The sequence below is a fragment of the Carassius auratus genome, chromosome 20 (assembly GCF_003368295.1).
Source record: "Carassius auratus strain Wakin chromosome 20, ASM336829v1, whole genome shotgun sequence".
In the NCBI taxonomy this organism is placed as follows: domain Eukaryota; kingdom Metazoa; phylum Chordata; class Actinopteri; order Cypriniformes; family Cyprinidae; genus Carassius; species Carassius auratus.
This window is the reverse complement of record NC_039262.1, coordinates 14,418,201-14,439,998: the sequence shown is the minus strand read 5'-3', so window position 1 is coordinate 14,439,998 and position 21,798 is coordinate 14,418,201. Positions and strand designations below refer to the sequence as shown.

The following is a 21,798-nucleotide window of genomic DNA, read 5'->3' as shown; positions in this document are numbered from 1 at the left end:
TGTGAGTATACAGCTTTCTGGGTGAATGGAGGACATTTCTTAAAGGGACAGTCACAGTATGGTTGGTCTCACTGACCAGATTTACACGCCACCGTTCTGCAGCATAACAAGACCATACTGCAATCAGTGTTACATGCACATCCTATTGCAATTCAAATCTAAATTAAGACTTTATTCCCAAAAATGCCATTTTATTTCTTTACAGCTATTGGATATTCCTGTGTACATGAAAACAAAATTTTACAAATAGACTAAGACAAATATATTTTCTTTCCTGTTATGGCTCTTGCCATTTATTGCAATGCATTTTAATAATTTTAGAATTAAATTGACTCATGAATTCTCATTTACATCCAATACAACACAAAAGCAGGATAAATAAAAAATATTAGGTAAGGACGGTTTTATTGTTTATAAAAAAGCCTCTTATGTTTAAACGATGGTACACAACCATTCAAAAGTTTAGCTAAGTAACTATTATTATTAAAGTAATTAACACTTTTATTGAGTAAGAATGCATTAATCAAAAGTGGCAATCTGTCATGGTTTCCACAAACTTTTTAAGCAGCACAACTGTTTGACTGTGTTCATCATCAATAATAAGAAATGTGTCTTGAGCAGCAAATGAGAATATTAAAATGATTGCTGAAGAATCATGTGACTCTGTTGACTGCAGCTTTGCCATAACAGGAAATAAATTACATTTTAAAATGTATTTAAATAGAAAACAGCTCAGTTAAATAAATAAAAATATTTTACAAAATTACTATTTTTGATAAATGCAGCCTTAGTGAGAATAATAGACCTTTAAAAAAAACTATGAAATATCTTTCTGACCCTAAATTTTTTAATCACATTCTGAATAAAGTGTTTACATGACCCAAAACTCATATTAAATCAGGCATATGTCATCTTATTTGGTCTAATTTTTTGGTATGCTAGGCCCAGTGTATTATGGGTATTATTCTAGAACTCTATTGAGCTCACACAATAGCCAAACACAGAAAAACAATTTCTTGCTGCTTCAGCTCTGCTGTTGCCCATGCCAGCCTGTCCGGGTCACAGTCCAACGGGCACCTTACTAACACTCTCTCATGGACACATTAACACAGTGAAACAGGTTGCAAAAATTGTTGGTCTGCAAACAGTGCTTATGCTCAGTTTGAAATTTTGCATTGCAATAATTTTTGTCATGTTTCTTTTTTATTATTATTAACATTATTATTAATCAAGTGCTGAACACTTCATTTAGGTATCAAATTGTACAAATAAAAGAATATATATATATATATATATATATATATATATATATATATATATATATATATATATATACATATTTATTAAAATATATATATATATATATATATAGTATTGTGGCAGTTGCATGGGTCCCATTCAGCGTTTCAATAATCTTTTGGCCTAGACAGAAATAGCTCGTTTTAGTATCAGATAAAAGAGCCCAGTTAGCACTGAGCTAAAAACAGAGCTAACAGCACCTGGTCTCAGTCAAACAGATGGCTCTCACCTGTTTCATATGCATTCTGGGACACTGCGAGACAAGATACTTAAGCAGGCAGTCCATCTTATCAGTAATAACTTTTTTTTGGAACCGGCAGAGGCATGTTAAATTCGCACAATAACACAATTGTGTTGTATACAGTACAGTTAATCCTTTATTTGGGGTGAGGTTTAAACGTGTTGTGGCATATTGAGATTGTAACATTTCGCAGACCTTCATGGAGAGTTAGCAGCCCTCAGTCTTTCACTCCATTAACAGGTGGAACATTTGGGTGGGGTATTTATAGAGCTTGTTGCATAGAGCTCAGAAAGTACACAAACCCCCAGAAACACACACACACACACACACACACACACACACACACACACACAAAGAGACGCACACTCATATCTGTGCATCAAAGCATTTGTAAACCAGCACACAGTACAGAATGATGCACAGACACACCCACACCCTCTTTTATTAGAAAGAAGTCTAGCATTAAAAAGTTAGTTTGCATGATTACTTTCTCCTCTACGAAAACACGTTCTCAGTCTGTGTCCCACGATTCAACAGTGCCCAGTCTGTGTTTATTCATCTGACAAAGGAGGTGCTCATGTTTCACAGCCGTTACTTTACAAACAGGAAAAAGTGATACAAATAGAGGAAGCACAAATATATATATATATTTTTTTTGCTTTATTTATGAATAATTATTACCTTTGATAACGCCAAAGTATGGAAGACAACTCAGCCTCAGAGTAAAAAACTAATAATAATACAGTATAAAAAAAGTCAATTGTGCGATGCTTAAATTAAGAAAGAAAGCTCACAGTCAGATTGAAAAGATGAGAAATGCTGCCTCTGCAGGCGGCATATGGAAATAGATTTCAAAGTCAACTTTATAGTAATTTTTAGCACACAGCATGGCAAATGGATAAAAACAAAACACAGTTCACTATTGGACACACTAGATTCTGCTTCTGTGCCATGAAGTTGACTTTTCTATGATCACTTTACATCCCGTCCATTGATATAAACTGAAGGATTTTTGAAGGCAGCAAAGATGTATACTTTGATATCTTCATTTCCATGACAGTTGGGCTAAAAAATAAATAAAAAATTGCAACCAGTGGTTGTTTATGTGTAAATAAAACATAATTTTTTTTTAAGTAATGTAACTTTCCCTTAGTTATCACCAAGAATTTCTCTTTTTTTTTTTATTGCAGATCATTAAACCATTATGCTGCCTTAGAAGTTTGTCCAAAACAAGTATTGGGAGGAACCCTTCTGCACAAACACTAAGCTTTCAGACACAAAGTCGTAAAGCAGTAATGAAAAATAAAATCACATATGAGAAATAAAGTCACATTTGCAAGACAAAAGTCATGTTAAGATAAAAAGATGTGGTTACGAAATGTTTTTTAAAACTGCAAGATATAGTCATGCTGCAAGTTATGTTGCGCAATTATTTTTTCTTTTGCTCTGAGGCAGAAACAGGCTTACATATCTAAGGGATGTTTTGACAGATTTAACTAACTTCTGGGAACAATTTTGTCCCCACAATAAAGCTCTGTGTGAACCAAGCCACCAAAAGAACAAAGAGAACCAAACCTCTGTTGACTTTCATTAAGCTCTGGATCTTCTGTGTATCCACTCACAAAAAGTATGACATAATGATTGTCTTTACAATGCAGAGATGGCACAGAATCTAGTGAGCATTGTTTTGTTTTTATCCTTTTTACTGTTCTAAAATGTACTCAATGAACTCAATGTAATGTACTAAACAAAAAATAATTAACTTGATATTGTAAAGATGCCTTATGAACACATAAAAATCTATAAAATGTATAAAATAATACTGTAGATTTTTTTTCTTTCAGACATATCACAGCACCTTTAAAAAACACAATATTTGAATTTACGTTTTTCCATCCGTCTGACTCTCATCCTTCCGTTCCAGAGGTTTTCCAAAGTTCATCTGAGCATCATCTCAAGATGCTTTTCCAATCACAATGGCAAACTTTACATGTCCCCAAGAAAAGAACACCAATTAAAACAAAATGTAGTAATTCACCGGATGCACTAAGATGCTTAAGCAAACACTCTAACATTGTACTATAATAAACAAACCGTTAATCTGACAAATGAATCCAAACACAAGGATTTATTAGGAGGACTTACATCTATTGAGTGAAGTCAGTGATGGTGAAATACATACACAGCATTGAGAAAGACAAAGACCAGCACTGAAGTTCAGAAGAAATGGACGCAAGGGTTCTCTGGACTCTGAGCAGGTAAAAAGGTTCCTTTTGCGTTTATTTACATGGTGTATTTTATAGTTTCCCTCCCAACTCTCTTGTCCTGTATTAATGTTGCACACACAAAACATCATCCTTCATCCTGTACTGTGTGTGTCGGGGTTGAAATATGGATTTCATTTGTTTGTAAATCAAAAGCTGAAGAAAGCAATAAAACTGCAAAGACACGGTCACAAACTCTCACTAACATCTGCCTCAAACTCACATTCATTTCATCTGGCTTTTGAAACAGCTGATGCTTCCAACAAACACAAATCAATGTATGCCCAAAGGCACGAACGAACTACAAAGCTGACATGCTCTCCGTTTTACAGTACACAGTCAGTGTACAAATTATACAGATCCAGATCTGATGGAGGTCTTGGAACGGCTGTTAAACAGACCCGTTCAAGGACAGAGACACAACTGATGTCATTTCTCATGCAGGAAGCCCTTTCTGGCTTTGTTTTGCCTCATTTTGCTTCTGGACATCTGCTGAACTGTATCTGTTCAACGGTTCAGAGCTTTCCAGAACATTCTCCAACCGTAGCTTAATTTATGTCTTTACATCGTGTTCACAAATACATAACATACGTTTGAGTCTTTCTCAGGCTCCAGAAGGAGTTCACTATGAATGAATCGCACAAGATAGCGTTGTTTAAGTGCACATGTGAGATATAAAGAACTTTTGAATGGGGTTATTTGAATAATTTCAGCCTTTTTTTTTGTCTTGTGCACTATATGCAAACAACTTTTATGTAAAATATCTTACTCAGGACATTACTAAATAGAAAAATAACATGCATTCAGTATGATCTCCTTTATTTTGTCAGAATTATTCACATTTTCACAGATTCGGCAAGGGTTTCCCAAACGTTTGCATGCTACTGTATCAATTCTCCTCTCAATCTTTCCTGTCTTCTTTTTTTTTGTCTTCATTTACCCCAAAGTCTTTCCAGACCTATAATATGACTTTCTTTCTGTTGAACACAAAAGAAGATATTCTGAATTGTTTTTGTCCATACAATGGAAGTCAATGACAATGGAAGTCAATGGGGTCCAAAACAAGACCGGACCCCACTGACTTTCATTGTGTGAGCGAAAAACATTGTGACATTGTTTAAAAATATATTCTTTTGGGGTCCACATTTCTCTTTATTGTATGAACTATCCATTTAAATTCTTAGACAAATTGGGTTTAAAGCTTAGTTTCTGGTTTGTGTCGGACTTGTCTTGTAAACTGCTAAAACCACCAGTGATATTCACCAGCATACACGGCACTCCACATCTAAATCAACTTTATATTTCATGGCCTTTCTTCAAAAGACACACTCAGGTTTATGTTAGATCACATATCGTACTTTCAAAACAGCTCAGTTTCACGAATGAGCAAAAGTACAATCATCTAAAGTTTCACTATTAAACATGACACCATTCAATGTGAAATGGAAAAATGTTCACATTGATAAATGCCAAAATACATTAATCTTCATGTACACACTCGATAACTTCAGCTGTCATGATCGGACCACTGCCAATACAGACTCTTTCTGTCTTTGCACGTGCAATTGTGGCCTACTTTTGACTCCAGTAAGTTCCTGCACAGTGAGCGAAGGCATTATAAAAGCCAATGATTCAGATGACCCTGACCCTTGCCTCCCTCAACGCAGACGTTTATAGAGTCGGTAATATCACAAGGGTCAGTTTAACAGGCGAAACCAAATGCTCGGAGACACAACTCCCTGAGATCGTGACATCATCAGCAGAACTCCGGCGCCTCACGGTCGAACTCCACCGAACCAAAGAGATGGACGGAGATGAGAAAGAGGATTAGAAGAGGAAAGAGACAGAGGAGAGGAATTATGAGCAGTGTGGAAAGAATTTTCTTAAGGGACAGTTCAAACAAGAAAGAGACGGATGAGGACGTGATAAAGAGAAAAATTAGGAAAGAAAGACGAACGAGTGCTGTGATATGCTACACGGATTTATATAAAGAGATTAGAGAGAGAGAGAGAGAGAAAGAGAAATGAGCAGATGTGAAGTTGGACAGATGAAGAGGCCTGTGTCTTTTGACAGTTTAATAGGCAGACTGTAATCCTGTCACAATCTGGAGGGTAACATATTCCGTTAAAATATTTCTGCATGACCTGGAGACATAGAAACACACAATAATACACAATTTTTTAACACGGGGGTTTTCAAACTTTTGGCTTCCTCAGATCCCCAGATTTAAATGTGGTATCAACACCACAAGTGACCCGATCACAAGAGTGACCCCTGACAGTGGCATGTGACATTTGACACCTGACAGTTGCATGCATCTCAAATGCATCAGTGACCCTTGATTTCAGATTTTGTCAAGGGAGGATCTCTAATGCTATGACTAACTCAGTCACACAAGTGTTCTTGCATGTTAATAAAATAAAACAAAACATTTTGAACCCCACCTGTATTTACGGCTTACCACTTATGATCGGATCACCGAGATGGAATACCAGGTGTAAGCAGGGTCATGCATTCACAGACATGCACACACCCACGTACACTTGCGTGCATCTACATGCACACAAACACGTACACACATACAATAAACCAGTCATAAACAAAAACTCCTGCTTGCACCAATGAATCTGAATGCAAAAGTCATAATACAATTACACCACAAACACAAGCGTGAACAATTTCAGATACCAGAGATACTGTATACACTACAGGTATGTAATTGATAGCAGGTTAAGGTTCAAAGTCTGCCAGTCTCTTGGCCCAAACTCAAGAATTCAGGCACATTCAGGCCTAACAGCCATATCAGGCCCTGCATCACGGTATACCCATGAATCCACCTGACATGCTGCTACCAAAGTGTGTGTAAACATCTTTATTCCATACATGGTAGGGTCCACATGCCCTGACCATCAGCCAAGATAACACTGAATATTTCCGGACGTCAGTGTGCGTATGCCTGCGCTAGCAAACAGACTTTAGCATGCCAAAGCGACAGATTCCTTGTTAACACCACACTGTTCTTTACGTTGTCTGTGTGAGTGTGCACTTGAGTATGAAGTAAGCAAGTGTGTGAAGTGAGCTGATAATTGTGTGCTGTTTCACGCAGCTCTGTGAGTACGGATCCATTGGTGGCTTTTCGGTCTTGTTATCGTGACCTATGACCTCTCCCCACGTCTTTGCCTCATTCACACCAGCAGCGTCATGCTCCTCTGCAGCTGTCTTTGGATATTGCCATTTTGTCAGCACTGTCCTCATGACATCATTGCTGTCATCATTGTCATCTTTATTATGCAGTATTCTGGCTGCAGTATTTACTCTTATCAGCTCTGGACACAAGCTGCACACAGCTTACAGGGCTTTAATTGCTCTTCCTATCAGCAGGACATTGTTCTCACAGGGGAAGGAAAGGGAGATGATTAATTGATGATTAGTATATGACTATTTATAGCAAAAAAACTATATGTGTGTGTGTATATATATAAAAGATAATTGGTTTTAAGTCAGTTATTTCAATGTTTTGCTGTAGTGTGTCAGTAGGAAATATCAGTTTACATTTCCAAACACTATTTTTGCCATTCATTGTAATAATCCAGTGAGATTTTTGTTTGCACTATGAGTCTGACAGCAGCCAGTGCTCCACACAGAGATCTGAACTCACCATATTCAAATATAATATAGGCATATTATAGAAATAATATAAAGGTTGAAAATAAATGTATATGTTTAGTAGTCAGAGTATAAATATATCATAGAAACAATATAAAGATAATATATAAATATAATTATTAGTCAGGATATAATTTATTATTATTAAATAAATATAAAATATTTAATCTGAATAAAGAGCCACCTATCAATCTCATCTTTTTCATGTACCTATAGCTAATATGTATGCGCTTGCTGTCCTCTAAAATGAGCTCTCTTACAATGATTGTTTGTGTTTGCATTTCTCTGTAATCAAGGTTTTTTTTATTTATTGTTTTATTGTTTTTCAGGCCCAGGAGGCTGCTGTACACTGAACTGTCTTGGCATAAACAAAACCCAACAGCACTTCATGGGAAGAGCGTTGCTAAGGTTTACGTCATACAGTAATGCTAATCTCCCACTGTCTAAGTGCCCTGTGCCGAACACAGATACTGTTCTGAACTTCAGTCTATACCTGTCGCAGCAGGCTAAAGATCATCATACAAAAGACAGCTTAAGCTTTGTTTAAAATATATGATTGGATAGGGCTGCACCAGATGGAAACCTTGTAAACATGTACAAAGCATGTAAAACTGAAAATGCTGGGAAAAAACATAAAACAGGAAATTATATAAGAAAGAAGAAAGATCTCTGCAGATGCTAAATATGGTCAATAAGATATTTAAAATAAAAACTAATTTACCTTTTTGTTTTGCTTTTTAAACGGATTATTTATTATTTATTTAATTTCCTTTTTTTCATTAACCTTGTAATAAACCATTATTTCTGCCAAAAATGTGTCTTCAGTGCAGATCTATGGTAAAAATCTGTAATGTAGCAAATGACACCTAGTACAGGTAAAACAGAAACATTGTAAGCACTTGACGTGATTCAGACACATCACAGGGGTATTACAAAGACAATGTTAAGTCATAATCATTTGGGATTTAGGCCAAAATTCAAGTCAGCATTTCCATTATAGAGATGTGTTGAGACACCTCGTTTAAAGCCTGGAGGTCATGACAGCGATTAACACATATAATACAGATACAGGGTCAGAGGTCATTACTAAAGGGGAATGAGATCAGATTCTTCATCACTGGCTCATCTCTGATCCATATGTTTCAAATGCATCACACAAACACACTTGCTACACCCGCTACAGTTTAGACTCATGTTTATGAGATGTCCTCATAATTACAAGCTACCGCCAACCAAACAACAGCAGAGATGAAACCTGACAGAGAACCTTTCCCATAGATCAAACAGCGATACTGTGATACTTTTAAAGCAGAATAATCACTTCTTTAAGTTAATTTATATACACTATTGTTCAAAAGTGTGGAGTTCTTTTTAATGTTTTTGAAAGAAGTCCCTTATGCTCATCACAGCTGTATTTATTTGATCAAAATATAGTAAAATGTAATTTATTCCTGTGATGGCAAAGCTGAATTTTCAGCAGTTATTACTCCAGTCTTGAATGTCACATGATCCTTCCGAAATCATTCTAATAATCTGATTCGCTGCGCAAGTTATCAGTGTTGAAAATAGCTGTGCTTTTCAATATTTTTGTGGAAACAGTGATTCATTTTTGTCAGGATTCTTTGATGAATAGAGAACAGCTATAATTTGAAATATATATATTTTGTGTAACAGTATAAATAATAATCACTCGTCACTGGTGCCTTTATGACCTCACACCATTTAACAGCTATGAGTGTGTCTTTTAGTATTTTAGCATCTAGTGCTGGTTGGTCTGTTAACGCCAAAGCAAAGCCTGCATGTTTGTTCAGTGTAGTACACTGACACACTTGTGGTTCTCCTAGCTGCCAACCAAAATGTTTCCGAGCAAGAATTCCTCACTCTTTCCCGAGCAATATTCTTCCTTACATATCCACACTTCTCCATCTCTCTCCTCCCTTCACTCTTTTTCAGCCCCTCTTAAATTCCAACTCTAGTCAGAAAATGCTCTATTTGCATGACAAGTCCTCTTGTGGTTCATTCCAAGAATGTTGGCACAGGGAAAAACATCCTTGTTCACTCTTATGTTGGTCTCTTTCCTTCCCTCTCTCCCTCTAGCTTCTGCTTATGTCTCTCGCTCTATGTAACAGAACATGCATCAATGATTCTTCACCTCAGGTATGTTCCGATGCACTTCCTTTTGAGGAATTTTCCAACTGCAGCCGATTAAGCCTGGACATTTCGTACAAACAAACACAACAATAATGCATTGCTATGCTGTTCTGTCCCATTAGCATTTGAAGAAACAAAGTAAACAAGGAGAGTACCAGGTGTTCAAGGTTAAACAACACAATCAAAAGGCTCTTCAAACACAGTACACTACCATTTAAAGGTCTGCAGTCAGTAAGACTTTATTTTAAGAAATCAATACTTTTATTCAGTAAAGATGCACTAAACTGATCAAAAGTGACAGTGAATACATTTATAACGCATTTCTATTTTAGATAAATGCTGCTTCTTTGATCTTTCTACTCATCAAAGAATCTTGCAAAAAATAAAAAATTGCATGGTTTCCACAAAAATATTAGGCAGCACAACTGTTTTCAACACATATAATAATATATGATATATTATTTAATAATGATAATAATAAGAAATGTTTCTTGAGCACCAAATCTGCATATCTGAATGATTTCTAAAGGATCATGAAGACAGGAGTAATGGCTGAATAATTCTGCTTTGCCACCACATGAACAATTACATTTTGAACTATATTAAAACAAGAAAATATTAAATATCATTTAATATATTGCTGTTTTATGGTGTTTTGATTAGATAAATGCAGACTTGGTGAACACAAGTGGCTTATTTAAAAAAAAAAAATCGTATAGACCGCAAATATCCTTTATAACAAGGATAAAATAAATATAAAAAGTGCTACAGTGCCTCATATATAGTAAATGTTGTAAGAATGAGCTGACGGAAACAGAACATCACTGAGGTATTAGGAAAGAAAACAGAAAAATCACCAGGAAATGTTGTTTCTGTTTAAAAGTTTAGATGTTAAGCATATTCATATTTCATATATTCATTTCCAGTCTTTCTCTTGAGGATGGGGTGAAGGGGGGAAATGTTGGCATGGAAATCCGAGCTTGTTATTGAGAGCGACTACAAGGGGCATTTTTAGAAGTACAAGGGAGGATCTCCTGCTAAGATCTGGCAACCTCATCAAAGAACATGCCCAAGGGAAACAAGTGATAAAATGTGAAAGAGCTATTAACCGGAGGAGTAATGAATACACACACATGCTCACACACTCATTGTGAAGCGGCTCCAATGGGTGAACATAACTTCCACATCACTTTGTTTCCAATTAGTTTTATTATAATGAGAACCTTGTCTTCCTGCTGTGTGTGTATATATGTTTGTGTGCGACTCGTGGTGTTTATTATATCCTGTATTTGTTTACCCCAAGTTTCCACAAAAATTGCATGCAACAATTTTCTTTAAAAAAAAAATTCAAAAATCAAGGTGTGGAGCGTAAACATACTCACAAACAAGTGATATTTTATTTGCTATCATCAGATAAACATGTTGACAGTTATGCACACCACCTTAGCTGATAACATTAAGTCTCAGTATTGACATCATGTGATACATAAAGATATGCCTGGCAACATTTATGATCCTTTACAAAAGATAGTGTTAAATGAAGCCATGCACACCACTGACAATAACCCAGACTCAATGAGAAACGTTATACCCTACATTGAAATTCACATACAGCACTCAAAACAGCAAATTAATTTCATAAGAAAATAATGCACCGTATTTATAATCTTACGTTTAAAAATAGCAATTATTTAAATGCACATCGTGAATAAGTTCACCAGTACCAAATTTAGCATTGTGGTTTATAGTTGGCAAGATATTTGATAGGCCTTTTTTAAACCCATGAATTGATATTATTGGTGTATGTCTTTTGTTCTATGTGTTTTAGGAAGCTGCTTATTATAAAAGTCATTTTATGCACATTTTTGGGGTGGTGATTATTAAAATTTGAGGAAAATTGCATCTCTCGACTTTCTAGGTTGCCTACCGTAAATTACCTTAAAATGCATATACTGAGAGTCCTAAAGCAAAGTTACATAAATCGAAAGACTTGTCATTAAAGTAGAATTAAAAAATTGTATAAAAAAAAAACTGTAACCTCAAAATCTATCTTATGCTACACCGAATATAATTTGGAGTACTTTTTTTTATTTTTATTGATATATAGATATATAGATATACAGTAGATATATAGATATAGAAATAGATATAGATATAGATATAGATAATTTACTGAATAGGCTGTGTTGTTTGAATTTAAACTTTTCCACAACTAAGATAACTAGAAAAAAAAAATCATATTTGCATAGCTCTCCCACGCAAGAAGAGTAATCTTCCCAGGCAGACACTGTGATCAACCACACCAATAATTAATGGGTAAATGAAAAATGAGATGAAAATGAAGAATGAAGTCTTAATATGATTATAAATACCAAAGTGATGGTGTAACATCTCATATAACTGTACTGCCCTAAAGACAATACTGAGGAACAGATGTGAAATTCTGTCACAGACACACACACAAACACACAACACTTGAAAGAATCACCTAAATGTAAAGATAAAGCCTCCATGGCATGTGCTGATTCTCACCTGCACACACTCATAACAGACACACATGCTCCGCTCTTAGAACTCTCTGGGCTTCATTCCTTCGATTCATAAATCTATAGAGGCACCTCTTTAAGCCTGGACACTATTTACCTCTCTGCCAAGGCCAATGTTTATCTAACACCTTGCCTCTCCACATCTGCAAGTGATTGGGGCTAATGGTTTAAATGAAAGAATGTGAACAAGGAAGATACGAGGAAGATGTCACCTGGTCACTATCCTGGTCAGGAAGGATCATTAAAGACAAGGGCAAGCAGTCAGCCATACTAACTTCCCATGAAGATCAATTTCACGCAAGCATCAGCCTCAAGTGTTTTCTGAAGGAAAGTTTCCTGTAGGTCTATATTGTACTGTACATTGTTTCTCCTTACTGTCACAAAAAAAGAAAGCTTTATGTTTGGATCTGTCAGTCAGTCATGTAAGAGATGAATGCTTAACGCACAACATTAGCTCACTGACACAAAATGTTGTCAGTCAACTCTGATGCACTCAGACTGGAGCTTGACACAAGTTGATGATGTCATTTACAGGTTCAGTAGACGCAAAAAGAAACTGGCACTGTTTCCAAATTCCAAATCTATTCCAATTACATATTAGAATATTTATTATTCACTTAGGAGGATGTTATCAATGGGGAATGGCTCACATTTGTTATACTGTAGGTAAAACAGAAGTGTTCAACTATAAAGATAACTATAAGGATAAAGATACCACCGTCCACACCAACAGACAATAATGGTTTGTTTATAAGCATGTGCTGCAATTACATGCCTCTTTGAATTTTTAGCGTTCATCAGCTGTAAATATGTCATTCCTCTTTGTTGTTATTGCTATCGTTGTGATGTTACCTTAACTCTTCACATAGTATAAGAATGATTTATCTTTAATTATCTTCTTTAAACAGGTCATTTTATCTACTGTACATGTACATGAGAACAGGCCTTTAGTATTTCTTACTGAGAAATGTAAGTCTCCCTCATGTTTCCAGAAACCTCAAGCTGCTCTGTCTACCTCCTGTCCATGCGAACTATGAAAAACATGTCAGTATCTATAACCCTGGGTTATGTAACACCTGTATGTAATCATTGTAGTATTTATACCAAGGGTCTCTGTGGTGTCTGCTCTGAGGTTTGTTAATAAACTATTTCTTGACTTGCGCAATATGACTCGAACCTGAGATGCAACACTTCCACCTAGAGGCCGAAAACCACACCGTCAGTCAATCTTTGATAAATGGCAGGTCACATGCTCTCTCTCTCTCTCTCTTTCCAACACCTACATGTTCCCTTAGAAGGTGGAGAAAGGTGGAGAAAGTAAAGCCATAAGGAAAGTGTCTAGTCATGGCATGGATAGCATTCCAGAGCCCGGCTCCTCCATGCCGGCAGAAGGCCTATTTATATTGACAGGATGAGGCCCGGTTGCAGTGGCAGAGGGAGAAGGATGAGGCTTTGCATTTCCAGTGTGCAACCACCACGTCTGTGGAGTCCAAGTGTGTGTCCGTCCCCTTTCATTATGCAACCCCACGTGGGCAGAAATCCCCGTTTACTGTTGCCTCTCTCCAGCTCAACATCATACCTCCTGTTGCTGGGGTGGAAAACAGTGTGTGTTGTACGGATCTGAGCACACAGAGATCTGTGTTTATGCACACAAACTAACAGAACATTAAACATCTGAAGCCAGGCTATAAACCTTAAAATTGTCAAAACCTTGAAAATTTGACACTGCTTTTACACTGTGTTAAATTATTGCTATACCTTTTCCCTCAGTTCCTTATCATTTGTATAATAACAACTGGTAAGAGCAGGTTAAACTGACTTTCCGTGCTGATCCAGACTGGTTTATACTGGTTAGAGCTGGATTAAAGCTACTGAACTAAGCTGTTAACGACAGCAAAACTAAAACCAGTTTCATTTTTTGTCATTAATGCATAATCAAATTAATTTACACTTGCATTAAAGACAAAAAAATTAAGATTAAGAAGATGTTAATTTCATGTCTCAAATTGTAGAGTTTTTTTATGTGAAGATTCTATACACTGTAAAAAAATATATATATATCAAGGGTCTTTTAATTTTCATTAACAAAATAAGGTATATTAAATATAATACATTTCAATGTATAATATATTAAATTAAAATAAGGCATATAAAAAATAGTGCTTATATTTCATTAAAGAAATTGTGATTTAGGATTGTATAGAAAATATTGATGACTTTTTACTAATAAAACCAAGAGATGTTTTTCCTTTTCCTGTTTTTAAAGGGAATTAAATCAGTTTTGAGGATTAAATTTAGGAACTGATTAAACAAAAAAAAATATGAAAGAAGGCTACCTATTTATTTTAAGAGAATTAGCTCAATTTTGTAGTTTTATTTTAGAGGTAATTGTTATTTCCCAACATGCTTGTATGCTGGATATGGAGAGTCAATTTTTTAATTAAATTATATTTTATGTGTTTTTAGTGTGAAGGGAAAGGTCTATTAATGTTTAATATTCAGTTATGTTTGGCATTTGAAAGAGTTTTTGTTATGTACAAAAGAACTCAAAGTCAAATACAAACACTCACTCAAAATCACAGACTTTTGAGATCATCTTTAAATAAATGAGCACATTTCACTCATTTTAATAAATACTTTGTGTCATAGATTAATTAATTTAGATTTTATCATTTTACATTATTTATGCAGGTAGATTCCATTTTTTAAAAAATCAAGCCTTAAAAACTACTCAAAAATATTATGTGTAATATTTTTACCATCCTTTTTTTAAGTAGATAGCTCATTCTATTTTTTTTAAAGTATTTTAATAACTGTCATTCACATTTTTGAACATAGACTTTATAGTACATGCTCCAAACTTACATTTTTATAATTCATGAATGAAAACATTTTGTAACATGATTTTGATGTACCATTTACATGCTGCAATGTCTGATTTAAAATGGGTTTAAAGGATGAATTTTGAGATTTTAAGTTTTCAGTTGATATATAATTTCTGATGATTTCTAAAATGTGATAGAGAAAAGGCAATGAAGAAGTCTTTTTTTTTTTTAAACAAAGTTCAAAACTCCTGTTATAATGTAGTCCTTGTCATAAATGAATCTCTTACTTTTCCTACATAATTTTTAACAAAAAAAACATTGGTAAAATATGTATTTGGGAGTCTTAAACCTTTCTAATGATATATAGTTTGTCAAAATTAGATCTGATTTAATTGTAATATAGTGAAGTAAATGTAGGCGTCCCGTTTACAGGACGGGGTGACAGTTAAAGGGTTAAAAGCTGTTTATCCACTGCTCACTTTACAAGTTTGTTGTCAGTATCTGTTTATTTCAACTTTTGAATATCCATGGGGATTTTGAACAGTGGAAACAACAACAACAACAACAGACTTACAGTATTGTTCAAAATAATAGCAGTACCAATGTGACTAACCAGAATAATCAAGGTTTTTAGTATATTTTTTATTGCTACGTGGCAAACAAGTTACCAGTAGGTGCAGTAGATTGTCAGAAAACAAACAAGACCCAGCATTCATGATATGCACGCTCTTAAGGCTGTGCAATTGGGCAATTAGTTGAATTAGTTGAAAGGTGTGTGTTCAAAAAAATAGCAGTGTCTACCTTTGACTGTACAAACTCAAAACTATTTTGTACAAACATTTTTTTTTTCTGGGATTTAGCAATCCTGTGAATCACTAAACTAATATTTAGTTGTATGACCACAGTTTTTTAAAACTGCTTGACATCTGTGTGGCATGGAGTCAACCAACTTGTGGCACCTCTCAGCTGTTATTCCACTCCATGATTCTTTAACAACATTCCACAATTCATTCACATTTCTTGGTTTTGCTTCAGAAACAGCATTTTTGATATCACCCCACAAGTTCTCAATTGGATTAAGGTCTGGAGATTGGGCTGGCCACTCCATAACATTAATTTTGTTGGTTTGGAACCAAGACTTTGCCCGTTTACTAGTGTGTTTTGGGTCATTGTCTTGTTGAAACAACCATTTCAAGGGCATGTCCTCTTCAGCATAGGGCAACATGACCTCTTCAAGTATTTTAACATATGCAAACTGATCCATGATCCCTGGTATGCGATAAATAGGCCCAACACCATAGTAGGAGAAACATGCCCATATCATGATGCTTGCACCTCCATGCTTCACTGTCTTCACTGTGTACTGTGGCTTGAATTCAGAGTTTGGGGGTCGTCTCACAAACTGCCTGTGGCCCTTGGACCCAAAAAGAACAATTTTACTCTCATCAGTCCACAAAATGTTCCTCCATTTCTCTTTAGGCCAGTTGATGTGTTCTTTGGCAAATTGTAACCTCTTCTGCACATGCCTTTTTTTAACAGAGGGACTTTGCGGGGGATTCTTGAAAATAGATTTAGCTTCACACAGACGTCTTCTAACTGTCACAGTACTTACAGGTAACTCCAGACTGTCTTTGATCATCCTAGAGGTGATCATTGGCTGAGCCTTTGCCATTCTGGTTATTCTTCTATCCATTTTGATGGTTGTCTTCCGTTTTCTTCCACGTCTCTCTGGTTTTGCTCTCCATTTTAAGGCACTGGAGATCATTTTAGCTGAACAGCCTATCATTTTTTGCACCTCTTTATAGGTTTTCCCCTCTCTAATCAACTTTTTAATCAAAGTACGCTGTTCTTTCTGAACAATGTCTTGAACGACCCATTTTCCTCAGCTTTCAAATGTATGTTCAACAAGTGTTGGCTTCATCCTTAAATAGGGGCCACCTGATTCACACCTGTTTCTTCACAAAATTGATGACCTCAGTGATTGAATGCCACACTGCTATTTTTTTGAACACACACCTTTTAACTAATTCAACTAATTGCCCAATTGCACAGCCTTAAGAGCGTGCATATCATGAATGCTGGGTCTCATTTGTTTTCTGAGAATCTACTGAACCTACTGGTAACTTGTTTGCCACGTAACAATAAAAAAATATACGAAAAACCTTGATTATTCTGGTTAGTCACATTGTACTGCTATTATTTTGAACAATACTGTACATGCAAGTAGAAACATGCCAATAGGAATTACATTTGACTGATAGCGACTACTTGTTCTAATAATATTTTATTATAACTCAGTGTTATCAATGGAGTGGAGGGATCATCTGTAATAAAAATGACCTTTTAAACCACTAAGTCAAGGTGTTGAGTTGCACTTTTAATTTTAATGAGAAGAACAGGGCTAGCAGATTAACAAAAGAGCTGGAGAGTTCACAGACCTTATCGCTTCTTACAAGACACACTGAGCTCGAAGACACCAGCAGTTACTGGAATGAAAACGTCTACTGAATGCAAGTAAACATCCCCACTCAAACAGCAGCTGCACCAACATGATTCTTAAGGTGGGTAATGGGACCACACAGGCATTCTGTGATCCGTCTTTCACCACTAATTTCCACATTGGACACTATGCCCACACACAATGTGGAATATCCCACTCGAGTAGCAGTTCACCATCAACAATATCTCTGAACAATCTGCACACACATAACATGCTCTCTCAGATGATCTCTGCTGATCTCTGCTTAGTGCTGCCATCTCAATAATGTGAGCTGGAAGCATATAGGTCAACAATGCTGAATTTCAATATGCAATGTCCAAATGGAGAAAATATGGTAGATCTAGTATGACATCTGAGTTATTTAGAGCATCAACAACAGCTTACATTTATAGAAAGCAGAGCCATTGATATGTTTATGTTCAGTGCCTGAATTATGGGGGGTTTGGAAGGGCTTTGATTCCACTAATTAAGACTTCTATTATATGTTTATTTATTATATGTATTGGACAGTAAATCTACAAAATATAAGTCACTTTAGTTGTATATAGCACAAAACATATCAAGATTCGCATCGCACAAGAACCTCAAAAAATTACTGACAAAAATTATATTTAAAAGTCAACTCTCCTGAAAGGCATTCAGTAATTCACACACTCCCTTTGTGTTTGTGTTCCTCTGGAACATTTGCAGAAATCATTCTGAGTTTACACAGCGCTGAGGAGTCAATCGCAGGGGGGACTGAGTTTGGCGCCGCACCAGCAAGACTGCAGTGGCATCACTAAAAATAGCAATCTGTGTGTTTGTTAACTTTCCAGTGCTGGCAGGGAACAAATATCAAATTCCTGAATCACCAAGTAAAAAGGGCACTCATAAATGTCTTGCTTACTGTAAGATCTCATTCACACATTTGCCAAATAAGACAAGGGTGTTGATCCAGGAACATGTTGTACTTGGTGAAATCATGCTCGCCCCAGTAAACAGAGCAATCTAGGACGGGAACAGCTAGTTTCTTCCTTGCACGGGCTTTTGACGAATAAACAAAAGAACAAGTTCACTAAAAATTCCTAAAGTTTCCTCATAGTTCTATTTTATACCCAGTATGTTTCAGCTGAGAACAAGCAGAGAATCAAGCATTCCCCTGAGGAATTTTAATTTTCTTTTTTACGTTTTATTTCATGTTATTTCATATTACCACCTTGTGCTTTAAAAAGTCCCGAACAAGTTGCCTAAAAAAAAAAAATTCATTTTAGACAACACAACCCAAAGTTAAGGGGTACTGGTGATACCTGAGTAGCATAAACTAGGTTATCCTACCTGACTAGTGGAAGGGGGTTTCCAGTCACTCTGCATTCAAGGCGGATAGGGCTTCCTTCTGCTACTTCCTGGCTCTTCAGTTTCTGGGTGAAGCGTGGAGGGCTCTTGGGTCCATCTAGACTAACCCCTCGACCCTGATGGCTCATCTGAGCCAACATCAGCCCGAACCTGCTGCATACTTTCCTGCTGGGGCTCAGAGGAAGATGAAGAGGAAAGAGGTGCCTGGGCCTGCTGCATGGCCAGCCGCTGGCTCCTTGGAGACAAGTAGCCACTGTCAGGTGAAGAGGAGTCTTCATCACCTTGCTGGTCCACACGAGTGGAGCCTTTGAAGATGGAAGAGAGCTCTTCAATGAAGGTAGCAGCTCGGCTGCAGAACTCAGAAGTTGAAGCAGCTCGTTCATTGAGCTCCAGGCCTCCGTGGACCAGCCGGGGACGGTCCTGCTTATATACTGGTGTGGATGGATTTTTGGCAGACAAACTTTTCAGGTGATTCAGGAGCATTACAGAGCTGGTTAGGCCTGCTGAGCGGCATGCTCTGATTGGATGTGACTTTACCTGATTTGGTGTCAGTTGACTGAGATGCTGAATCTGGAAGAATGGGGTCTTTGGTTTCTGAGTAAAGGGGCAGGTGCTCTGTGGGAACGGGGGGTTCATCTTGGTCATTTGGGTCACCTGCGTCACTCATTGCTTCTCGAGCCAGGTCCAGACTGAGGCTGATCTCATCCTGGCTCAGGAAAGCAGAAAGTTCTGGAAAGTCCCCGTCCCCACTCTCTAGCTCAGCCATTGAGTCCAAGTAAACCTCACCATCAAGAGGTGGCAACAAAAGCATGCTCCCATCCCCCTCCAAGGACACGCCCCCTGTAGGACACGCCTCTTTCATCAGCAGAGAGGGGGGGAGTGTGTCATTCCAGCTCCCGTCCTGCATCCTGCAAAACACAAATCACCAAAGAGAAACGTGAGAAAAGATTGCGGGACCCTATTTTAAATGTTTTCATAAAGATCGGAATATCAGAATCAAAGACAAGCAATTTCTGCAATATATACCACATTCATGCACTTAAATTAACCACACTCACACCGGAGACTGATTATGAGCAGTTGTCGTATGATGACTCAGGCTGGCATATTTTGGGCACAGCTGTCTGGCATTAACAAAGGCTTGTCATGAGGCCCAACAAGGCATGAGTGCCATCTAACACTCATGCTGACTTTATCTCTTTTATTCCCTTGTCTATCATTTACTCTTCACTGTCCCTACATCAATCTATATCTATTTTTCCAGAGACGTCACTTCACCCTGCACTGGAGTAATGGTTGCGGTTTTGCCACCATGGGAATAAATTACATTTCAAAATATATTAAAATAGAAAACTGTTTTTTAAAATTAGAACAAGTTTTTTAAATTGTAATAATATTTCACAATATTAAATCTTTGCCGTACATTTGATCAAATAAATGCAGTCTTGGTAAACAACTCAGTGAGAGACTTCTTTCAAAAACATTACAAATTCTGATATTGTATATGAATAAAATGACGTTTGACAAATTTATGTGTTAGAATTTTATGTAAACATATAAATAAAACATATAACAGTATTGTGTATGATGGTAGGCTTCAGGAAGGGTTTTAATGTTCCATAATGACATGCTTTATGAATAAAAACAAAGATTCAGCAAATATTACAGAATACAATGCTTGGTCTTTGGTTGAGTCTCAATTTAAATAAATAAATAAATATTTAATCCAACCTCCCAAGTACACAAACAGTATTGTTGGATATCAAATGGAAGGATGCATCCATCTGATGAAGGGACCTTAATTGGTAGGATGTTGCACAACAGTTTAAACTTATTAAATACATTAAAGGGGTCATATGATGTGATTCCAAATTTTCTTTTCTATTTGGAGTGTTACAAGTTTTTGGTGCATAAAGAAGATCTGTAAAGATGCAAAGACTAAAGTCTCAAATCCAAAGATATATTCTTTATAAAAGTTAAGAGTCAACCACACACCCCTAAAACGGCATTCTAACAGCTGTCTCACAGACTGTCAATACATTTACATATTTAAATAATTTGCCACTGATGATTAAAACACAAGTTTTGAGCAGTTAGAGTAGTGCTTGTTGTTTGTAATTCCTCCGATCAAAATGCAGACATGGTTTTATGTTTATGCGGCGCGATTTGCAACGCAAGGCGTAAAAGACAGTATAAGTCATTATGTGTAATTATGTCCCACTGGATGCAAGAGATCCCTCGTTTGTAGTGGGTTTTATTGTTTTTGTCTTGTCATGCCAGTATGGAAATGGATGTAACCTTTCTGTCAAATGCTTGAGGCATTTGGCCAATCACAACACACTGGATAGCTGGCCAATCAGAGCAAACCTTGCTTTTTAGAATGATGAGCTTTGTAAAAATCATAGAGGAGATACAATAATGTACAGTATGTGGAAAAATAATGTTTTTTTTTCCCTTAAACCGCATAAATGCATTTCATTACACCAAATAATGTTCTATAGCAACATAATATGACCCCACAAGTACAGATGTTACAGTAGATGAATAAATGTAAATGAATGTTTTAGAACTTATAGAAAAAGTTGTTTCATTTACAAATGGCTTTAAGACCCTATGTGGATTTGACTTATGTGAAAAACAAAATTTAAATCTGACAGTGAATGATGTTATCCTCATAAACTGTGGAGAAGATCCTCACCACATAATTCAGGGAAGGTGTTTGGTCTGACATACCACACATCGGTGAAACATTAATATGAACAGTGTCTGCAGCATAGCCAACCCTTCAACCAACAGATCAGGTCTCTGAGAACAACACACCTCAGCTCTGAATACGTGCAGAACTGGGAACTGGCTGGTGTGTGTGAACGCTCCAGCACATGTCGGAGACACATTAATGTATTCCTGCTAACTTATGACTGTAACTGTTTTACACATGTATATTTATTATTATGGCCTATTAATTGATGTCATA

At 36.4% G+C, this 21,798-nt stretch overlaps 1 protein-coding gene across 2 annotated transcripts in view; it reads right to left on the bottom strand.

The window, feature by feature from the left end:
• The window catches only part of LOC113037743 (palladin-like), a 75,923-nt gene extending 56,662 nt beyond the window's left edge, over positions 1 to 19,261 (bottom strand). For both annotated transcript variants that reach the window (XM_026195090.1, XM_026195089.1), the window contains exon 1: positions 18,807 to 19,261. In XM_026195090.1, coding sequence (XP_026050875.1) covers positions 18,807 to 19,207 — 401 coding nt within the window. In that variant the 5' untranslated portion in view covers positions 19,208 to 19,261. The remainder of the gene's footprint in view (positions 1 to 18,806) is intronic.
• Between the last annotated feature and the right edge of the window lie 2,537 nt (positions 19,262 to 21,798).